We start from the raw sequence: 16,589 nt of genomic DNA on the forward strand, positions 1-16,589 counted from the left end.
TCGGCTGCTCGCCTTGTTCTTCGCCCGTACTCCGGCTCGCCATGCGGTCTCCGGAGATGTCATATACTCCAGCCTACCACCAAGGTCAGGGCAATATCGGCATGACGAACAATTCGATTCGAGCCCCTCCACCCCGTCGATCTCCAGATCATCCCGAGCCGAAGTATCCAAGTCCGATTCGTCCCTCCTTCGAGTCAAAATCTTACGACGTGAGCCCCCGCTCGTCTGGTCCGCGGGGATCTAACGCCTACTCCCCAGAGGCTTCTCGACGGGCATCCCGAGCGGAGGACGATCCAACTGTAACTCGGATTGTGGTGCCCACTAGTCCAACCCACAAGGAAGAACGCAGCCGCGGCAGCTGGGCTGACCAGCCCTCATTGATGTCGGGCGAGCAATCGAGTACCTCGCGCACTCATAAGCGCTCGTCCCCGGACGACAATCGTTCTGACGATGGCCAGGACGCACTGCTCATGCTGGTAGGTTTCTCTACTCCGTTGGATTTATGTTTAGATCGCAGCTCTTACTAAACTCATCTCTCTGTATAGTTCCGACTTTCTGTCCCTGTTCCAGTATACTCCTTTGCGGCCTGTCTATATACCTGCTGTGCACTCCTATTCGCCATATTGACGGCACCACTTCGCCTTTGCTCCCTATCAGAATATCTCAGCAAGACATCCTTCTCCTCGCACCTTTGTGACCTCCTCTCCCCAGTCCTTCACATCCATGAGCGTCTCGTCCACATGCGACCTCCCACATCAAACCGCTCTTCCTCAACACAATGGATCCACTCCGAGATCGACACCGACCCGTCAGAAATGGAGAGTTCGTGTAGAGATTATTCTGTTGGCATGTCCATCGGGGTCCTATTACTCTCTCCATTCTTCAGCATCGCTATCCTCTTGCTTGCATGGACTGCCGCCTTCTTCTGGGTCTTCACCATGATGATGGGAAACCCAGACGGAACCGAACGCAAAGACGACGGCCGCGCTGCTGTCATCGGCGTTTGCAAGTGGTGGAGAACCTGGTTGGCCAAAGCCCGGAACCCATCATGACCCCGGCGGGCCTTCTTCCCCTCCTCCACCTCTCACCTAACCTGAATATGAAAATCATCCCCACACGGGAAGAATGATTCCATCAGTCCTCATACCGGACCACAACAATAATTGTCTCTTTTGCATTGCATAGACTCATTTCTGCGTGGTAACCGGAGAAAGAGTGACACGCAGAAACGAACCCAACCTTCATCCCTTCTTCACCTGCCGATATTACTTACCCTTTTGTCTCCAAAAGAGAGACCTATGATTATACACTCATCTTCGCATCATATATGATGCAACCCGGAGTTTGGATTCGGAGTCTGCCTTTTTTGTTTAATGTTCCATGGCGTCTCTAGGAAGCAGGCGCATAAATACCTCCGTGACCTTATTTATCGTTGACTCGCTTCCCCCCAAACCTTACTACCCTGTCTATGTGATTTTTTCTTGGCGGGTCTTTTGCCTTTTTCTACCCCCCTTTTCTCTTGCTTTCTTGCAGATCATTGAGAAAGGCGCAGATTTTTTCTTCTGGGATACTGCGCCCGTCTGTACTTTTATGTCTGATGCTTTTTTATCTGCGAGAGAGCAGAGTGTATGCATGCCTGCTTGTCTGAACGCGAATTGATACCCGGTTTCTTTGGTTGAATTTGTCACTCTCAAAATTGAGTCTGTAAATCCACTCTTACCACGGTGTTGCCCGTATACCAGTATAACTTGAGATGTTCAAGTTTGGGAGACGTCTTGTTACTCTCGAGGCGGTAGGCGTAGGCATAAGTACTACTACTTAGCTCTACTCGGAATAGTTCTGGGAGATGTGTCAAGGTTTAAGCTTATTATAAAAACTTGAATTGAGTCGAATTGAACTAATCTGTAATAACAGAACCGCTTACAACATATTCAACCTTAAAAATCTCGAGAATAATCCATCCATCAGCTTACATTGTTCTCAGGGCTCTCGTGGCTCTTGACAACCTGGCTGATCTCCTGAGTAACAGGCTGGCTTACCACCTCGCTGCTTTTCTTCAACTTGCTCCGCACGCGGAACAGCCAGTAAAGCAAAATGGCAGCACAGACATTGAACATAATGTACGCAAAAAGTATCCCGAAGTCCCTCCAGACTTGGTACGGTTCAACGGAAACAGTGTGCAGAAAAGAGTTCGTGTCTGACATCGGACAGAAAGAACATGCACTCGTCGCCGATGGATTTTCCACATACCCTCCAGCATTCTGGATGAACTCTGCCATGTATTCCCCACAGGTCATATTGGCTGCGGGCTCAAAATGCAGAAACTCCACATCCGAGCAGGTGACCTTGGTATCTGACACAGAGGTAGCAATTAAGCCTGAAACCAGGTAATTGAAAGGTGAGATGCGGTACATCCAGAACCAGAAATGTGGGAAAACCGTGGGACCTGCGAGGACACCGCAAAACAGCAGGCTCATATTGATGCACAGATTGGCTATATTCCCTGCAGTCTCGGCATTTGGGATGGCTGAGATAGCGAAATGTGCAAAAGTACTTGAAAACGCTAGTAACTCTATGATGAGGAGGAAAGCCTGCGCGCCTCTCAGATGGACACTTTCTGTTGGTTCTGCGTTCTGATAGAGGCCAACAGGGTAGTACCAACAGAAAAAAAAGGATCACGGAGCTTAGTAGTGCCCAGGGAATTTCGACTAAGATACTAGAGAGCATAAACGCAACCCAAGAATAGACCTTGGATGGCCGCTCACGAGCCTCGTAAAGTGAACGCTGTGTGACAAACTGGGGCATCACTTGTTGAGCTAGCATGCCAAAATTGACCATAAGCATGAACAAGCTGAACATCTGATTTTGCAGGCCACGCTGTGAATTGGCTTCATTGTAAAATGAAAAGCCGATGAAGATTCCCTATAGCGAATATTAGAAAAGAGCAATCATTTCAAGGTTCAAAATGTACATACCGAGCCGCCTACGAGGCTGATCTTAGCGTAGATGTAACCTGGCGTTCTCCAGTATTGCTGGAAAATTCGTACCAACGTTTGCAATAGCTGAAACGGAAATGATGCCGCAAATTCAGTGTATGAGGTATTTCCCTGCAGTGTCAAAGGAGGTTCCTGGTTTGACAGAACATCCTTCCATTCCTCGAGCTGAGCCTTCACAGCAGCTCTTTCTGGCGACTGCCTCCAGACCTCGGGCCAGTTAATGTCTGTGTGAGAGCCAGGTGCAGCCCCGATAACCTCGAGCATATACTCGGCGGGGTTTGCATCGTCAGGGCATTGGTAACCTCCATTTCGCTCGAAGTACTCCAGTAGTGTTGATGCAGACGGACCGACCGGTCCAAAATATATTGTCTTACCACCCCCCGCAAGGAGGAGCAGTCTATCAAACTGCTGGAATAGCATGGCGGACGGCTGGTGGATCGTGCACAAAATTGCCTGTCCATGGTCTCTCAGTCTTCGTAGTAGCTTCAGGATTGACCACGATGTCTGGGAGTCAAGGCCTGAGGTCGGCTCATCTAGGGAAAGCAGTAGCTCCGGTTTGGCAGCCAGTTCCACTCCTATTGTGAGCCTTTTTCTTTGCTCGACATTCAATCCTGCGAGAGTATGAGTAAACAGTCGCACCATTGGACTTCCCGTGGAGTTATACTCATACCTTCTCCAGGAACTCCTACCACGGCATCTGCTATGTCTTCCATTTCCAATAGTTCAATGACTTGATCAACGTAGGCCAGCTTCTCGGAGCGTGAATAACGGCCGGGCTGTCGCAAAAGAGCACTAAAATTAAGAGCTTCTCTAACGGTGGAAGTCTCCAGGTGTAGATCCTGTTGCTGAGCGTAACCTGTCTTCCGCTGGAAAGAGTCATCTATTTGCTTCCCGTCGACAAGCACCGTGCCATATATGACACCCATGGTTACTCTACTAGCCAAAACGTCGAGGAGGGTTGTTTTCCCAGCCCCAGATACACCCACCAACGCTATGGGAATTTTTGTTAGAAAAGAGTCACTATGGAATGTCGAGCCATAGATACGAATCTCACCAGTTAATGTACCAGGACGGACCCATCCGTCAACACGATCAAGAATAAGGCGCGGCTTGCCTTTGATTTTGATCTCGTAGCTGACATCTTGCCATTGGAATGTCGCAGTCTGCCGCAAAATTCCGACCTCGAGGCCACCTGGAGGGTTTTCCGGAAGTCGTTTGGAGGTGATACCCTCATTATCACTTTTGTCTTGTCCGCTCTCGATATCGTTCGTCGCAAGCCTCAGATGCTGGGGTATCTTCCGTCGTGGAAAGACCAGAACCTCCCCTTCGGCTTTTTGGCGGGGATGAAATCCGTAGCCGCAAGGTAAATGGCAGTAAAAACAATCCAGAAGGCGATCAAAACTCCGATGTTACGCCACTTGTGGGAGTGACTGCATTGGAACGAGGATTCCAGGTAAGCATCACCACTAACCCATGTCTGTCCAGCAACCGAACCCACCGCTGAGCAAACACGGCTCGAAGAGTTTTGGCTATATCCTGGCCCCGTTGGGATGAAGGTTGAACAGTTAAAGTTGTGGTCATGAAACTCATTGATCATCGAAGCCTCAAATCCATATGCGATCGGGTCAACCCAGTTGATCCAACGAGCCCATCCATGCATATATGCTGTAGGCATAGGAAACCCGGAGTAGATGACTAGGCCTATTGTCGCGATGGTGCCCGGCGCTATTGCCTCATCCAGTGTGCGAGAGACGGAAGCTATCGTTCGAAACATGCTTGACATGACCAACATTGTGAGAAATGATGTCAAGAAAAAGAAGAAGAAAGCCCCCGGGGTCAATCTGAGGCCAGTCATGAAGTAGAGGATGATGTTGAACAGGATCGAATTGAGAAATTTAGAAGGCAGACCCGTCAACATTGATGCGAGCGCTTCGGCGGAGGGGCGATAGAGGGCATAACGTGCATGCTTCTCTACAATTGGTCGCTGGGCATAGAGGGACATCATCTCTAGCTGGCTGCTGAAAGCATTCGTAAGAGTGGCAAAGAAAACCAGCGACCCGCGAGAGAAGAAAGCGCCCGTATTCGGCTTCAATTGGAAATAAAGGCTACTGATTATGAGCATTGAGAGAGCTTGTCCGACAATTTGGGTAATTTGCAGCTCGGGATCTGCGCGGACGCGTTCGAAGCCTCTCCATAGACAAAGACGGACTTGCTGGGCGTAGGACATAATAAATGGAGACTTGGATGATTGGGAATTGGCCTTCTGGAGGCGTATCGATTTTCGGAAGTTTTCAAAATCGGGTCCTCCAAGGGGATGATCATTGTTGTATTCATCGATCTCTTTGAGAAGTTGTGTCCGCTCTGGACTTAACATCCAAGTCTGGGCAAACTCATCAGGGGTGCGAGGTACTCGATTCTCAAGTCCTGGGCGGACACGGCGTTCAGTCGGACTTGTCATGGAGGTCAGAAAATCCGGGGTTGTTTGGCGCTCGGGAGAATGAAACCCTAATCTCACGAAATAAGGACGGGCCCGAGCTGCAGGACCAAAGAATATCTGTCGGCCTTGATAAAGAACCAGTACCTTGTCGAATTGATTGTATGCTGTTTGGGGTGCCTGGTAGATCGCAACGGCCTCGGTCATCCCGACCAACCTGGAGGCCATTCTGAGGGTCTTGCAGAACTCAATTGCGTTGGCGCTATCCAACCCGCGGGTACTATTGTCCCAGCACTGAAATGGCGAGCCACCTAGAGCGGCTTCTGCAATGCTCACTCGCTTCCTCTCTCCACCACTGACGCCGCGCACGTATTCGTTCCCGACCTTGGTGTTGACGGTGTGACTAATTCCGAAGATTGCCATGTAGATATCCCGGATGTGCTTGGCCCAGGCCCGACGATCAATATTTCCAGGAGGGTGTCGGGGCGTCCTCGCAAGAGCTGCGAACTCCAGAGTGACGCCAACCGACAGCTGGGGGAAATGTACATCTTGCTCCGCGGTGTAGACGACTTCTCCTTGAAATTGCGAATGCATATCCTTGAAAGGGATTCCATGGTAGTTGAACTCGGAATTTGGATCAAGAGTGATGCCATGTGTTTCTCCGCAAATTGTTTTCAGGAAAGTACTGCATCCTGAGCCAGGTCGTCCCAGAACCACGAGAAGCTCGCCAGGACGGACCAATCCTTCAAGGTTGTGTAAGATGTGAACGCGATGGTTTCTTTTGTTAATCAATGATCTGATCTGGTCGAACAATCTCCAGACAATGCTGCTAACGGTAGCCTGTGTGTTCGTGATGGTACTCGAGCCGGACACGTTCAAGCGTTTGAAAGCCACACCTGTGACACGTACCGGGCATTCGTCCTTCGAAACCAACTGCAACATTGTCTTAACACATTTCTCTGGATTGAAAGAGTCCGAAGCAGGATTCAGATCCGAATCCTCATCGACCGTGTATGGGTTGAGCGGTATTTCTGGTGTCGTGGAGCCTGAATCCTTTTCCGTGGCAACCACAACCACAGCATCATGGTCAGTGTCAGTGTCAATGTTTTGGCTATCCATGGTAGCAGTTTGGGTGAAAGGTGAGGTGGGAGGAGATAGAGGGAGAAGAGGAGAAGAGGAGAGAGAGAGAGAGAGAGAGAGAGAGAGAGAGAGAGAGAGAGAGGGAGGGGGGGGGGGAGAGGGAAAAAGAGGAAGGGTGTTCACATTAGGCAAGTGCAGAGTGTTGTGACTCAAGGAAGGTGGAAATTTTCCTGGTGCAACTGTGCTAAGTTGCAAGTATGGAAGGCACGATGGTGAATCTCGTTAGTACCTACTAGGCTACAAGTAGTCGTAGTAGTATCCGGTTGCTGGTTGCCGTTTGCTGAATCCAATGAGCTTCTCTTCTCTTCCCTTCCAACCCCAACCACATCTATACCACCACCCACATCTATCATGCAAAACTCAGAAGCTTTCTATGGCTACTATTACCCCGTCCAAACCAGCGGCGGTGCAGTCTTTATGGCTGTCGTATTCCTCGTCCTCACTCTGGGTCATTTCTGGAAAGTCATCACCACCCAGAACTGGTTCGGTCTCGCCATCGTGAGTGGGGGAATCTGTACATCCAATAAGCGTCTCCCAATCCATATCTAGAGATCCGCATGCTAACTTTGACATTGTTCAATCATCTAGTCGAATTCGTGGGTCTCTCGGCACGAGCCTGCTCTCATAGCACACCCACCGTCAGAGCACCCTTCGACATTCAAGTCGTATTCATCTTCCTCGCACCCATATTCTTCGCCGCATCCATGCATTTATTCCTTGATCGAATGATCCTCGCCTCACGACACAAATTCCTCTCCCTTATCAAACCGATTTGGTTCCTCCCAATCTTTTGCGTCGGCGACCTGCTCTCGTCTATCCTCCAAGCTGTCGGTGTCGCCCACCTCGTGAAAGCAAGAACACGAAGCGCAGCCACCGTAGCAAGATACGTCATGCTCTCTGGACTCGCTATCCAGATTGCCTTTGTCTGCCTCCTCGTGTTATGTCTGATCGTCTTCTCACTCCGGGTGAACGCGCCCTATCTCGCGCTGTCGGTAGATCCCAACCTCCGACTCAATACAAATCTGCGGTGGTTGGGTGCATGCAGTCTCTTGATCGTTGTTCGGAATATCACGCGTATTGTTGAGTTTCAGGGCAGTCTTGTATCTTACTTTGACAGTCATGAATGGACGACGTATATTCTGGATGTCATTTTGATGATGCTCTTCATGGTTTTCACCGTGTCTTGGTATTCGTGTGATAGTGGGAGTCCTCGTCTCAGAAATAGCTATCCGTTGATGCCTCGGAGCCGCAATCTTTGAACCACCTGCATCCAAGTTGTCTTGGGCCATTTGGTACTGGACATGCTGACAAGGAGACATGGGCCGGAGTGTTCATAGCCTCGCACTAGAGGATGAGATTGAGAGGTCGGGCTTGCAGCTTTTGTCTTACATAACATCATCGAAGTATGAACAGTATTCTTCTTGAATTCGATTTCAATTTGATTGAGGGGGGTTATCGGGATAGATTTAAACTGCATCTCCCTTGTTCCCTCTTGATTGATTGATTGGTTGATTCATCCTAGCATCTGCTGGGGCTTAATCCTCAAATGCGGGTACGAATCAATCAATCAATCAATCAAGATGAAATAATGGAAATGCCGTTGAAAGGAGGTGGGTTTGTGGGGGAGAGTGGAGATCCAAATGATGATGATCACCCTTTTCAAGGCCTAGATTTAACCATAGCATGGTCAGAGAAGCATTTGATAGTCAAGTAAATAAACTGAAGAGGGTGTCATCACAGAGCCGAATACGATTTTGTAGTTGAAGCACCACGTTACTTTGCAAAATAATTCGTTTCGGTGCAAAGCGAACGCAATTTTTATATAGAGCAAAAAGGAATTCGTCGGAGGTGGAGTTAGTAGTTTGAGTGGGATCACCCGGTGTATGTGCTTATACTTCAACTATGTGCAATAGTAGATAAATACACCCCACCCATGGAGAGCAGAAAGAACCCCAATCATTATTTGTTCAAAAACGTCTCACCCGCTGCGCAGCCAAAGGTGAATCCGCAGCCTCCAGCTCCGCATCATCGTAATCATCATCATCGTACACCAAGTCGAATTCTTCATCCTCGTCAAAGGAGGGACTCACATGGACTGCAGGCGAGGAGACGGGACTCAACGCAATCCGCGGTCTCGATTTGAAAACACTCGCGTAATCCGCATCTTCTTGGAAGAGTTGATCCTGGGGGTGTCGACGCGCGGGAGGGAATACTAGCAGGCTGGGATATCTTCCGGGGCGTCTCGAATTGGTTGATTGGGAATGACGGGCGGGGACCGCGGCGTCGAGGTCGGGGGTTTTCGTGGGCAGGGAGGGGTGGAATGAGGGACATTGATTTGCGGGTTCTTTCGGCTAAGGTGTAGTTTTGTGGTGGCTGTTGTCGTTGCTTTAGGGGTTCAGGTTCTTGGTCCAAATCTAGTTGTTCCGTGGAGTGTTGGTCTGGAGAGAGGCGAACGATTGGAGGCGATGAGTGTAGATTCTCCTGGTAGTCACTTGTTTGAATATCTGGGGGACTGAAGGTTGGGAATGGGTTGATGGGGTTGGTCATCTCCAGAGGTGAGGGTGATATGTTTTGATCATTTGGTTCTTCTGACGAGACCGACGGTGGTGACTGTGAGGCTAGAGGTTCCGTATTCCGGACAGGGCGAGTTTCGAAGCGCTCTACCTTGACATTGATGCGTGCTATAGCTTCATTGACACTCGACATGAAGGACTGATCTGTTTCTTTCAGCGACCTTCCACGGTCACCAGGCCGCCGCACCGCTTTAGCTATACTGGCCACCGTCATAGCTTGGTGATCTCGAAACTGCATGCGAGGCTTGGATATAGTTCCAGCTGAATTAGGGTTATCGCCACGCTCACTCCGGAGCGAATCGTTAAATTCATGCCATCGGCGCAGGCGACTCCGTAGACGCACGACCCGTGCCTCCAAGTCAACGACCAGATCGGATTTGACACCTCCACCTAGACCATCCAAACTGGAATCTTTCGCGCGTGACCAAGCCTGCGAGAATGGAAGTTCCAAGAACCCATCTGTACTGCTGTGTGATCCACCATCGAGTAAAGTGATAGCCCACTCCTCGCTGCCCAGCCAATTCGCTTGAAGCTCTTGAGCCAGTCCCGCCGTTTTTACCCCTTCGTAGTTCGGAAGTTTTTCGGATTGAAGACTGGATCGCTGCGTAAGCTCTACCTTCTTGTTATCCAGAAGTTGCGAGAATTGGTCGTATGTCTCGTGCGCCTGTGCGCGGCGCGCCCCTGTTGCGCCAAGAGATACCTGGTGGGCGAGGACTAACGGCAGGAGATTCTGATAGTCCGTCGGGGATATACCTGCTGCAGTAGCGACCTTCAGGGCTGGATTCCAGGGTGTATCCAGTGCGGAAACAGCAAGAAGTTTGCGGAGGACGGCGGTCGAGAAGACAGCCAGTAGCTCATCAAACTTCTCCCCTTACAGTCATCCAGCATTGTCTTGCGGAGAATGGTTTCTCGACCCAGGTCGCCATTTTTCTTCAATTCGCCGAGCGAGCGGAACAGGGCGGCGCGGAGGTTCACAGATTGTAGGGGTTCTAGCGGTGGGAAGAATGGTCGGAGTTTCTAGTATATCGAAATTCGATCAAATTAGCAAGCTCCTCTGGCCAAAGCAAGGGGGATCCAATTTAGATTACGAACATTTTGAGCATATTCTGGATCCCAGATTGCGAATAGATAGTAGAGAGCCCATTCTACCAGGCGGATTCGCTGTCGTTGATTCTGGGATGACGGGGATAGTGCGCGGAGAGTGATGTCAGGCCAATCGTCGCGCTGGTCCAGCTGGAGGAGTTTGAGGTTTCGGATAAAGACAGTGAGAGGTGGAGGAGTCACCCAGTCTAGGGGTTTTGGCCGAGCGGGCCTCGATGCCATGAGGAGGAGGGGAGGAGGGGAAAGGGGGGGGAAGCACAAATTAATTAAAGGCGGGACCGGGGGAGGTGTGAGGCTAGTAGCAGGTCACTCCAGTTAGTGAAAGCGTGGTAAACAAAGCGATAAGCCCTTATCAGTCCCGCCTTTGGTTCCATGGTTCTTCAGGTCTCCCCTTGTCTTTCTTTTGATCTTCACCTCATTTTTAACCCAAGATCCCCTAATATAATCTTTCTACTCTCCTTCTCCTTTATTCCCGCAACCATGGGGTCCGACAATTCCTCCTGGACTCCTCACACCGGTAAGCCCATTCACACTCCCCCGAGTCCCCCCTCACCAATCTCTGCTTCTGACTCTCAATAGTCCTTTCGACTCTCCCCCACCCCCCAGAAGAGAACACCTCCTCGCCCATCCCCTTCTTCCACCTCCTCGAACGCCTCAAGACTACCAAGCGCGAAGGCTGGCGCCGCTTCGGAATCAATGGCGAATCCATCTCCGACCACATGTATCGCATGTCGATCATGACGATGTTTGCCCCGCCAGAATTGGCATCTAGACTGAATATCCCCCACTGCACCAAGATGGCTCTCGTCCACGATATGGCCGAGTCACTGGTCGGCGACATCACCCCGGTCGATGTGCACATCACCAAGGCTGAGAAGGCCAGCCGCGAGGCCGCCGTCATGGAATACATTACTACTTCCCTTCTGGGCCAGGTTCCCGGCGGCGCATTGTCGGCCCAGGAAATCAAGCGCGTTTTCGAGGAATACGAGGAGAATGTCACCCTGGAGGCACAGTTCGTGCACGATATCGATAAGATGGAATTGCTTTTGCAGATGGTCGAATACGAGCGCTCCAATGATGTCGATCTCACTGAGTTCACGCATGTCGCGGGCCGTGTCCAACTACCCGAGATCAAGCTCTGGGCCGAGCAGGTTGTCAAAGAGCGTCCGCAGCGCAAAGGAAAGGGTATCTCATCTTGACGATTGGCAGATTAATTGAACCTCTGCTCGCATATGGATTACCCAGGCGTTCCTTTCATTCCCCCCCCCCCTCCTTTCCTTTTGTTAGATCGGACTTTGGGATTCCCTAGATACCATAGAGAAACATGGCGAGAGTTGAGGAGGTGCTTTACGAAGGATGCATGACAATGAATGACTGCACAAGGCTTTTCGGGAATAATTGCGTTCTTGCCTTTATCAATACACTTATTTGCATATACCCTAAGGTACTTTCTATTTAATTGGAGCTGGGAAACACCCATCGGAAGCTTCGTTTATCTCTCTTCCTCCGTCGCCACCACCGCTTCAACCAACGGGCTCCTTCTCCATTTCTCGCGCCAGCATCTCAGCCTCAGCCTTCATATCCTCCGGCCCACGCGGTTTACGATCTTTATCATCGACAACAGGGAATCTCGTCCTGGTTTCCGCACGCTCCGAGCTAGAATTACCAGCCTCACGGAATACTTTGCCAACATCGCCTTCTTCTCCATCCAGCATATCGTAAATAGCATCCGTGCCACCGCGGTGATCTAAGTCTGCCGCCTTGCGCGGGATAATATGGCAGTGCACATGTGGCACGCTCTGTCCTGCATTCAGACCATCCTGCACGGCGATATTCAGAGCCGAAGCGCCGTGTATCCTTTCGACCATTCGTCCCACGCGCCGGACGGTTAGGAATAGATCGCTTGTTTCGGCGGCGGTTAGGTCTGAGACGCGGGGGACGACGCGGCGGGGTGAGACGAGGACATGGCCGGGTAAGATTGGTTTCAGGTTCACGAGGGCGTAGGTTAAGGGTGTTGTGTAGAAGACCTGCGGTAATTGGTGGTATTTAGTGACCTATTTATCATCTGGGGGGCTTGAGACGGGAATATGAATGCGGAGATCGAGGGTGAAGGTAAAGGTGGAGGTGCAGGTGGGGGACGGAAGGGTTCAAGCGTGACAAAGTACCTGTGGTGTAACTAGGAATGGACCAAAGTAGATTGGCGCAGCGGCGCCTTTCACCGCCGACATTTTCTCTGAGGAATCGGAGGACATGGGGTTGTTAACAGGTCGATCTTGTGGTCCAACGCCGGAGATGCGGCAGTCAATAGCTGTTGACTCCACCGTTTGCACTCACCGCCTACGTAGCCATCGGCCATGACTATAGAACCACAGAGCCATCTATATACATCTACTAGCTGGTCTTCAGTATGAAACCAAGCTCTTGATTATGAGTCGTACAGCACTTATCAGATCTAGATTAATTCATTTATGCGTGGCATGTAAGGTACAGGACAGAGTAGGACAGTAATAATCATACAATTGCACGAGCCCAGCTGGACATCAACAAAGCTTCAGGTGAAGGGTATCATTGACATTGACCATGAGAAACATTGACCATGAAAAACGTCCTGAGCTATATTACAAGAAATAAAATCACCCGTCGCAGCTAAGAAAGCACAAGAGGCCTCGATAAAGATAGGACATGAGAAGGAAAATTAATGTTTGAACAATGGAACCTGGAGAGGCCGCAGCCTGCTTCGCCTAGGATTCCGTCTTCGACTCGGCTTCGGCTGTAGCTTCGGCTGTAGCTTCAGCTGTAGCTTCAGCTTCAACTTCAGACTTGGCCTCAGTCTCGGCTTTCGTCTCTGGTTCTTCTTTGGCCTCCTGATCAACGGAAGGGGTCGTCACATCGTCGCCCTCGGGGGCCTTTTCGGTAGATTCTGGGGTTTCGGTCTCTTCGCTTTCTTGGATTTGCGGCTGCTCCGACTGCTCCGCATCTTTCTCTGGGCCATCTTCGTTGGATTGTTCGGTAGTTTGTTCCGTTTCTACGGGCGATTCCGTTGGTTCTTGGACCTCATTCTCATCAGCAGGGACAGACTCGGTCGCTTCAATGGGGGTCTCTGTTGTTTCTTCTGTCTCTTCGGCGGCGATTTCGGCCTCGATCTCGGCCTTGACGGGTGACTGGGGCCGGGGCTCGGGAGCGTCCCTCAAAGTGGGTCGCAAGAGAACGGAAGCTTGGGGAGAATCCTCGTTGTCCTCCGCAGCTTCGGTGATAGTTCCGACATGAGAACCGGTAGACGGACTGTGCTTGTGTCGCCGTGTGGTGGCGCCGGTATCGAGTGGGGGAGCCATGTTCTCTAGTGAGCCGAAAGGACTTTCACCATCCTTGCGCAAAATTGTTAGACGCTTGCTCTCAACCGGCTCGGTCACTGCTTGAGGCTCAGTAGCATCTAGCCCTTCTGCCTCGGCAGGAATGGTGTAATTATCCTCCGGAATAAGGTTGTACATGTCGCAAACGGTTTTGAAAAAGACATAAAGGCCATCATTGCCCTCAACCTCCCAGAAAACATTTCTGTGCTGAAACCAGGCGTGTGCGAAGATACGGTACAGACGGCGGAAGATATTGGTGAGATGCCTCATGCTTGCCTGTGGTCCGCCAGCGGTCTCGGAGCCTAATGTCAGTCGGCTGGGGAAGTTCTTTGGCGAAGTTAGGGTGTTTGTGGCCCAGTCGAGAGTATGGCAGCAGTAATCGATAGCGCAGCAGGACTTAGGAGGCTCGTGGACAGCGCAAAGATATTGCCACTCCGATGCGCGCATCTCCGGGCAGGTCTGCGCCGAGCAAGGCGGATCCTCGGCAAAAAACGCAATGAGCAGATTATTAACTTTCATCGTGAGGAATCGGCAAAGTTCGTAAAGCCAGAGGGACCGGTCGACTCCCTCTGGTGGTTCCGCGAGCTCGATCGCGACTTGGCGGTTAATCGGGACCACCGTGTCCGATCCTTCGGGTTTCGTAAAGTGGTGGTACAGGGCTTTCAGGTGCTCCTGAAGCTGGAAAGGGGAGTCGAGCTGAGGACGTTAGCTTTGGATGATTTCCGGCGATGCTTGATGCTTTTCACATACCTGCGACAATGGAATCAGTGGCGGACCGAATGCCATATTAACCGCTTTGCTGCCCGGTCGAATCCTGCGCGTCGAGGCATCATCCTGCGCCGGCACGCCTAAGATCTGATCCGCATCCTTTCCAAATGTCTCGCCAACAGAAGGCGACTGGGGCCCGATTTGGACTTCTGTAAAAGGAGGAGGGCTGGGGAGGCGTGGAGAGCTCAACGGGGAGACTCCGGTAGTCATGGCGCGCGTTGAGGAGTAAGAGGAGAGAAGAGAGAAGGAAGAGGCGCGCGAAGACCAAGGGAGAGAAACCGAAAGAAATAAAAGAGTGAAAGGTGACTCCGCGCCCTCAAGCGATCAGAAAGTGAGCATGTCCTTAAGGATTCAAGAGTGCTACTAAACGGGGCTGTTGTCTCCTTCCGGTCGAGGCCGTTGCGATAAGCAACAACAAATGACCGCCCAATGCCCTAAGCCCTACTTCCCCAATCCAGGTAGCCAACAACGTCATCTCCGCATCTCTACATGTTTTGCTACGCTGTACTAGCTACCCTAGTACGGACTTGCGGGCAACAGGACCGTTTTATTTAACAACAGCGGAAATATCTTGCATGATGTCTGCCAATTTCGAGGATGACGAGGCTCCACCAGATCTAGTCGATGTGTCGGCAATGCCCGCCGATCAGACAGACTCTATAGAGGAAGAGCCAACAGCTCGGGTCCCTATCACGCTGGTAACAGGTATGGCTTGAAGGGTACTCCACAGATATGTTATCAAGTGGCTACATAGGTACTAACCATGGGATTTTAAGGGTATCTGGGTGCGGGGAAGACCACCTTGTTAAACTATATCTTGACAGAGAAGCACGGCAAAAAGATCGCTGTCATCATGAATGGTTCGTCATTGTCAAGAACTAGAGTATTTAAAGTTTAAAGAATAGACTAACAAGACCTAGAATTCGGTGATTGTATGTCCAAAGTGAACTCGAATCTCTATGACGCCAATTCTCATTCTCCATCATAGCAACCGACATCGAAAAACCGTTGACCGTCAACGAAGGCGGCCAGGAAGTCACCGAGTGGATGGAAGTGGGCAATGGCTGCATCTGCTGCTCAGTCAAGTATCTACTACACGAACCTAAGACTCTGCTACATGATCCAAGTCCCTAACAATATCTCTAGAGACACAGGCGTAATGGCCCTCGAATCTCTCATGGAGCGCAAAGGGACGTTCGACTACATCCTCCTTGAGACAACAGGTCTCGCCGACCCGGGCAACATCGCCCCAGTATTCTGGATGGACGAAGGTCTCGGCAGTTCCATCTACCTAGATGGCATCGTTACACTCGTCGACGCAAAAAACATCCTACATCTGCTGGACGAACCAACGCCGGAGCAAAAAGCAGAGGCACATAACGCTGATCATGACCACGGCTCTGGCCCTGTGCTATCCATGGCACATATGCAGATTTCCCACGCTGATGTGATTATCCTTAACAAGACGGACTTGGTGACGCCACAAGAGCTAGAGGCCGTTAAGGACCGCGTTACGGCCATCAATAGTGTGGCCAAGATCAATGTGACAGATCATAGTCGAACACCACAGATTGAGGGGGTGGTATTGGATCTACATGCATATGATCACCTCGCAGATTTGGATTTCAGTAAGAAGGGACATAGTCATATGGACCCGGTATGTTTCTTTTTTTGATCGTCTTATTCCCTCGTATAACTGTGCTGACCATGTGATTATAGGCAATTTCTACAGTAGCTATCACCACGTCACCGATTACTGCCGACAAGGTCATACGGGTCGATGAGTGGCTACGCTCTGTTCTTTGGGAGTCAATTTACCCAGTACCCGCTAATTCCAACCCTGAAACCGCTCCTGCTAGCTTTGAGATTCATCGATTGAAGGGTATTCTTGTTCTTGAGGATGGTTCCACTCGGATTATCCAAGCCGTCCGGGATGTCTTTGAGATTAGGGATACAGAGCCCGCTAAGGATGATGGCAGCGGACCCGTTCAGTGCAAGATTGTGCTCATTGGTAGAGGCATAGGCTCAAGCGCTGACCCATGGAAGGCAAGCTTTGAGTCCTATGTCCGGGAAAGCTGAGAAAGCATCCCATATTTACTCAATTTACTACGAAGTCTAGACAGAATAGTCTTGAAAAGAAGAACTGGGCATGATATGGGCCAGAGTGCCCAGAATTCCAGAGTTCATCAGTGGTTGCATTGCAAGAAATCAATTGGAATAATACAGA

At 50.6% G+C, this 16,589-nt stretch overlaps 8 protein-coding genes across 8 annotated transcripts; 4 read left to right on the plus strand and 4 right to left on the minus strand.

Moving 5' to 3' along the window:
* Positions 1 to 41: 41 nt before the first annotated feature.
* Positions 42 to 1,052, plus strand: N7509_001695 (uncharacterized protein; the record flags this gene model as incomplete). Its single annotated transcript, XM_056626332.1, has 2 exons — positions 42 to 476; positions 546 to 1,052. 2 exons carry the CDS (start codon positions 42 to 44, stop codon positions 1,050 to 1,052), a joined length of 942 nt encoding a protein of 313 aa, XP_056492127.1.
* Positions 1,053 to 1,824: 772 nt separating this feature from the next.
* On the minus strand, positions 1,825 to 6,549 carry N7509_001696 (uncharacterized protein; the record flags this gene model as incomplete). The annotated part of the gene is made up of 6 exons (XM_056626333.1): positions 1,825 to 1,839; positions 1,974 to 2,633; positions 2,749 to 2,922; positions 2,976 to 3,607; positions 3,667 to 4,235; positions 4,310 to 6,549. 6 exons carry the CDS (start codon positions 6,547 to 6,549, stop codon positions 1,825 to 1,827), a joined length of 4,290 nt encoding a protein of 1,429 aa, XP_056492128.1.
* A 372-nt stretch (positions 6,550 to 6,921) lies between these two features.
* N7509_001697 (RTA1 like protein-domain-containing protein) lies at positions 6,922 to 7,829 on the plus strand (the record flags this gene model as incomplete). Its single annotated transcript, XM_056626334.1, has 2 exons — positions 6,922 to 7,084; positions 7,159 to 7,829. The coding sequence occupies 2 exons, from the start codon at positions 6,922 to 6,924 to the stop codon at positions 7,827 to 7,829; spliced, it is 834 nt and encodes a 277-aa protein (XP_056492129.1).
* Positions 7,830 to 8,537: 708 nt separating this feature from the next.
* On the minus strand, positions 8,538 to 10,466 carry N7509_001698 (uncharacterized protein; the record flags this gene model as incomplete). The annotated part of the gene is made up of 3 exons (XM_056626335.1): positions 8,538 to 8,782; positions 8,847 to 10,013; positions 10,232 to 10,466. 3 exons carry the CDS (start codon positions 10,464 to 10,466, stop codon positions 8,538 to 8,540), a joined length of 1,647 nt encoding a protein of 548 aa, XP_056492130.1.
* Positions 10,467 to 10,724: 258 nt separating this feature from the next.
* On the plus strand, positions 10,725 to 11,443 carry N7509_001699 (HD domain-containing protein; the record flags this gene model as incomplete). Its single annotated transcript, XM_056626336.1, has 2 exons — positions 10,725 to 10,761; positions 10,824 to 11,443. The coding sequence occupies 2 exons, from the start codon at positions 10,725 to 10,727 to the stop codon at positions 11,441 to 11,443; spliced, it is 657 nt and encodes a 218-aa protein (XP_056492131.1).
* Positions 11,444 to 11,767: 324 nt separating this feature from the next.
* Positions 11,768 to 12,496, minus strand: N7509_001700 (HIT family protein; the record flags this gene model as incomplete). Its single annotated transcript, XM_056626337.1, has 2 exons — positions 11,768 to 12,298; positions 12,410 to 12,496. 2 exons carry the CDS (start codon positions 12,494 to 12,496, stop codon positions 11,768 to 11,770), a joined length of 618 nt encoding a protein of 205 aa, XP_056492132.1.
* A 489-nt stretch (positions 12,497 to 12,985) lies between these two features.
* Positions 12,986 to 14,572, minus strand: N7509_001701 (Mob1 family protein; the record flags this gene model as incomplete). The annotated part of the gene is made up of 2 exons (XM_056626338.1): positions 12,986 to 14,290; positions 14,345 to 14,572. The coding sequence occupies 2 exons, from the start codon at positions 14,570 to 14,572 to the stop codon at positions 12,986 to 12,988; spliced, it is 1,533 nt and encodes a 510-aa protein (XP_056492133.1).
* A 368-nt stretch (positions 14,573 to 14,940) lies between these two features.
* On the plus strand, positions 14,941 to 16,441 carry N7509_001702 (CobW family GTP-binding protein; the record flags this gene model as incomplete). The annotated part of the gene is made up of 6 exons (XM_056626339.1): positions 14,941 to 15,067; positions 15,139 to 15,222; positions 15,283 to 15,294; positions 15,351 to 15,447; positions 15,509 to 16,019; positions 16,082 to 16,441. 6 exons carry the CDS (start codon positions 14,941 to 14,943, stop codon positions 16,439 to 16,441), a joined length of 1,191 nt encoding a protein of 396 aa, XP_056492134.1.
* Positions 16,442 to 16,589: the final 148 nt, after the last annotated feature.

The sequence above is a fragment of the Penicillium cosmopolitanum genome, assembly GCF_028827165.1.
Source record: "Penicillium cosmopolitanum strain IBT 29677 chromosome Unknown utg000004l:1.0-4361866.0:1.0-4365735.0, whole genome shotgun sequence".
Lineage (NCBI taxonomy): Eukaryota > Fungi > Ascomycota > Eurotiomycetes > Eurotiales > Aspergillaceae > Penicillium > Penicillium cosmopolitanum.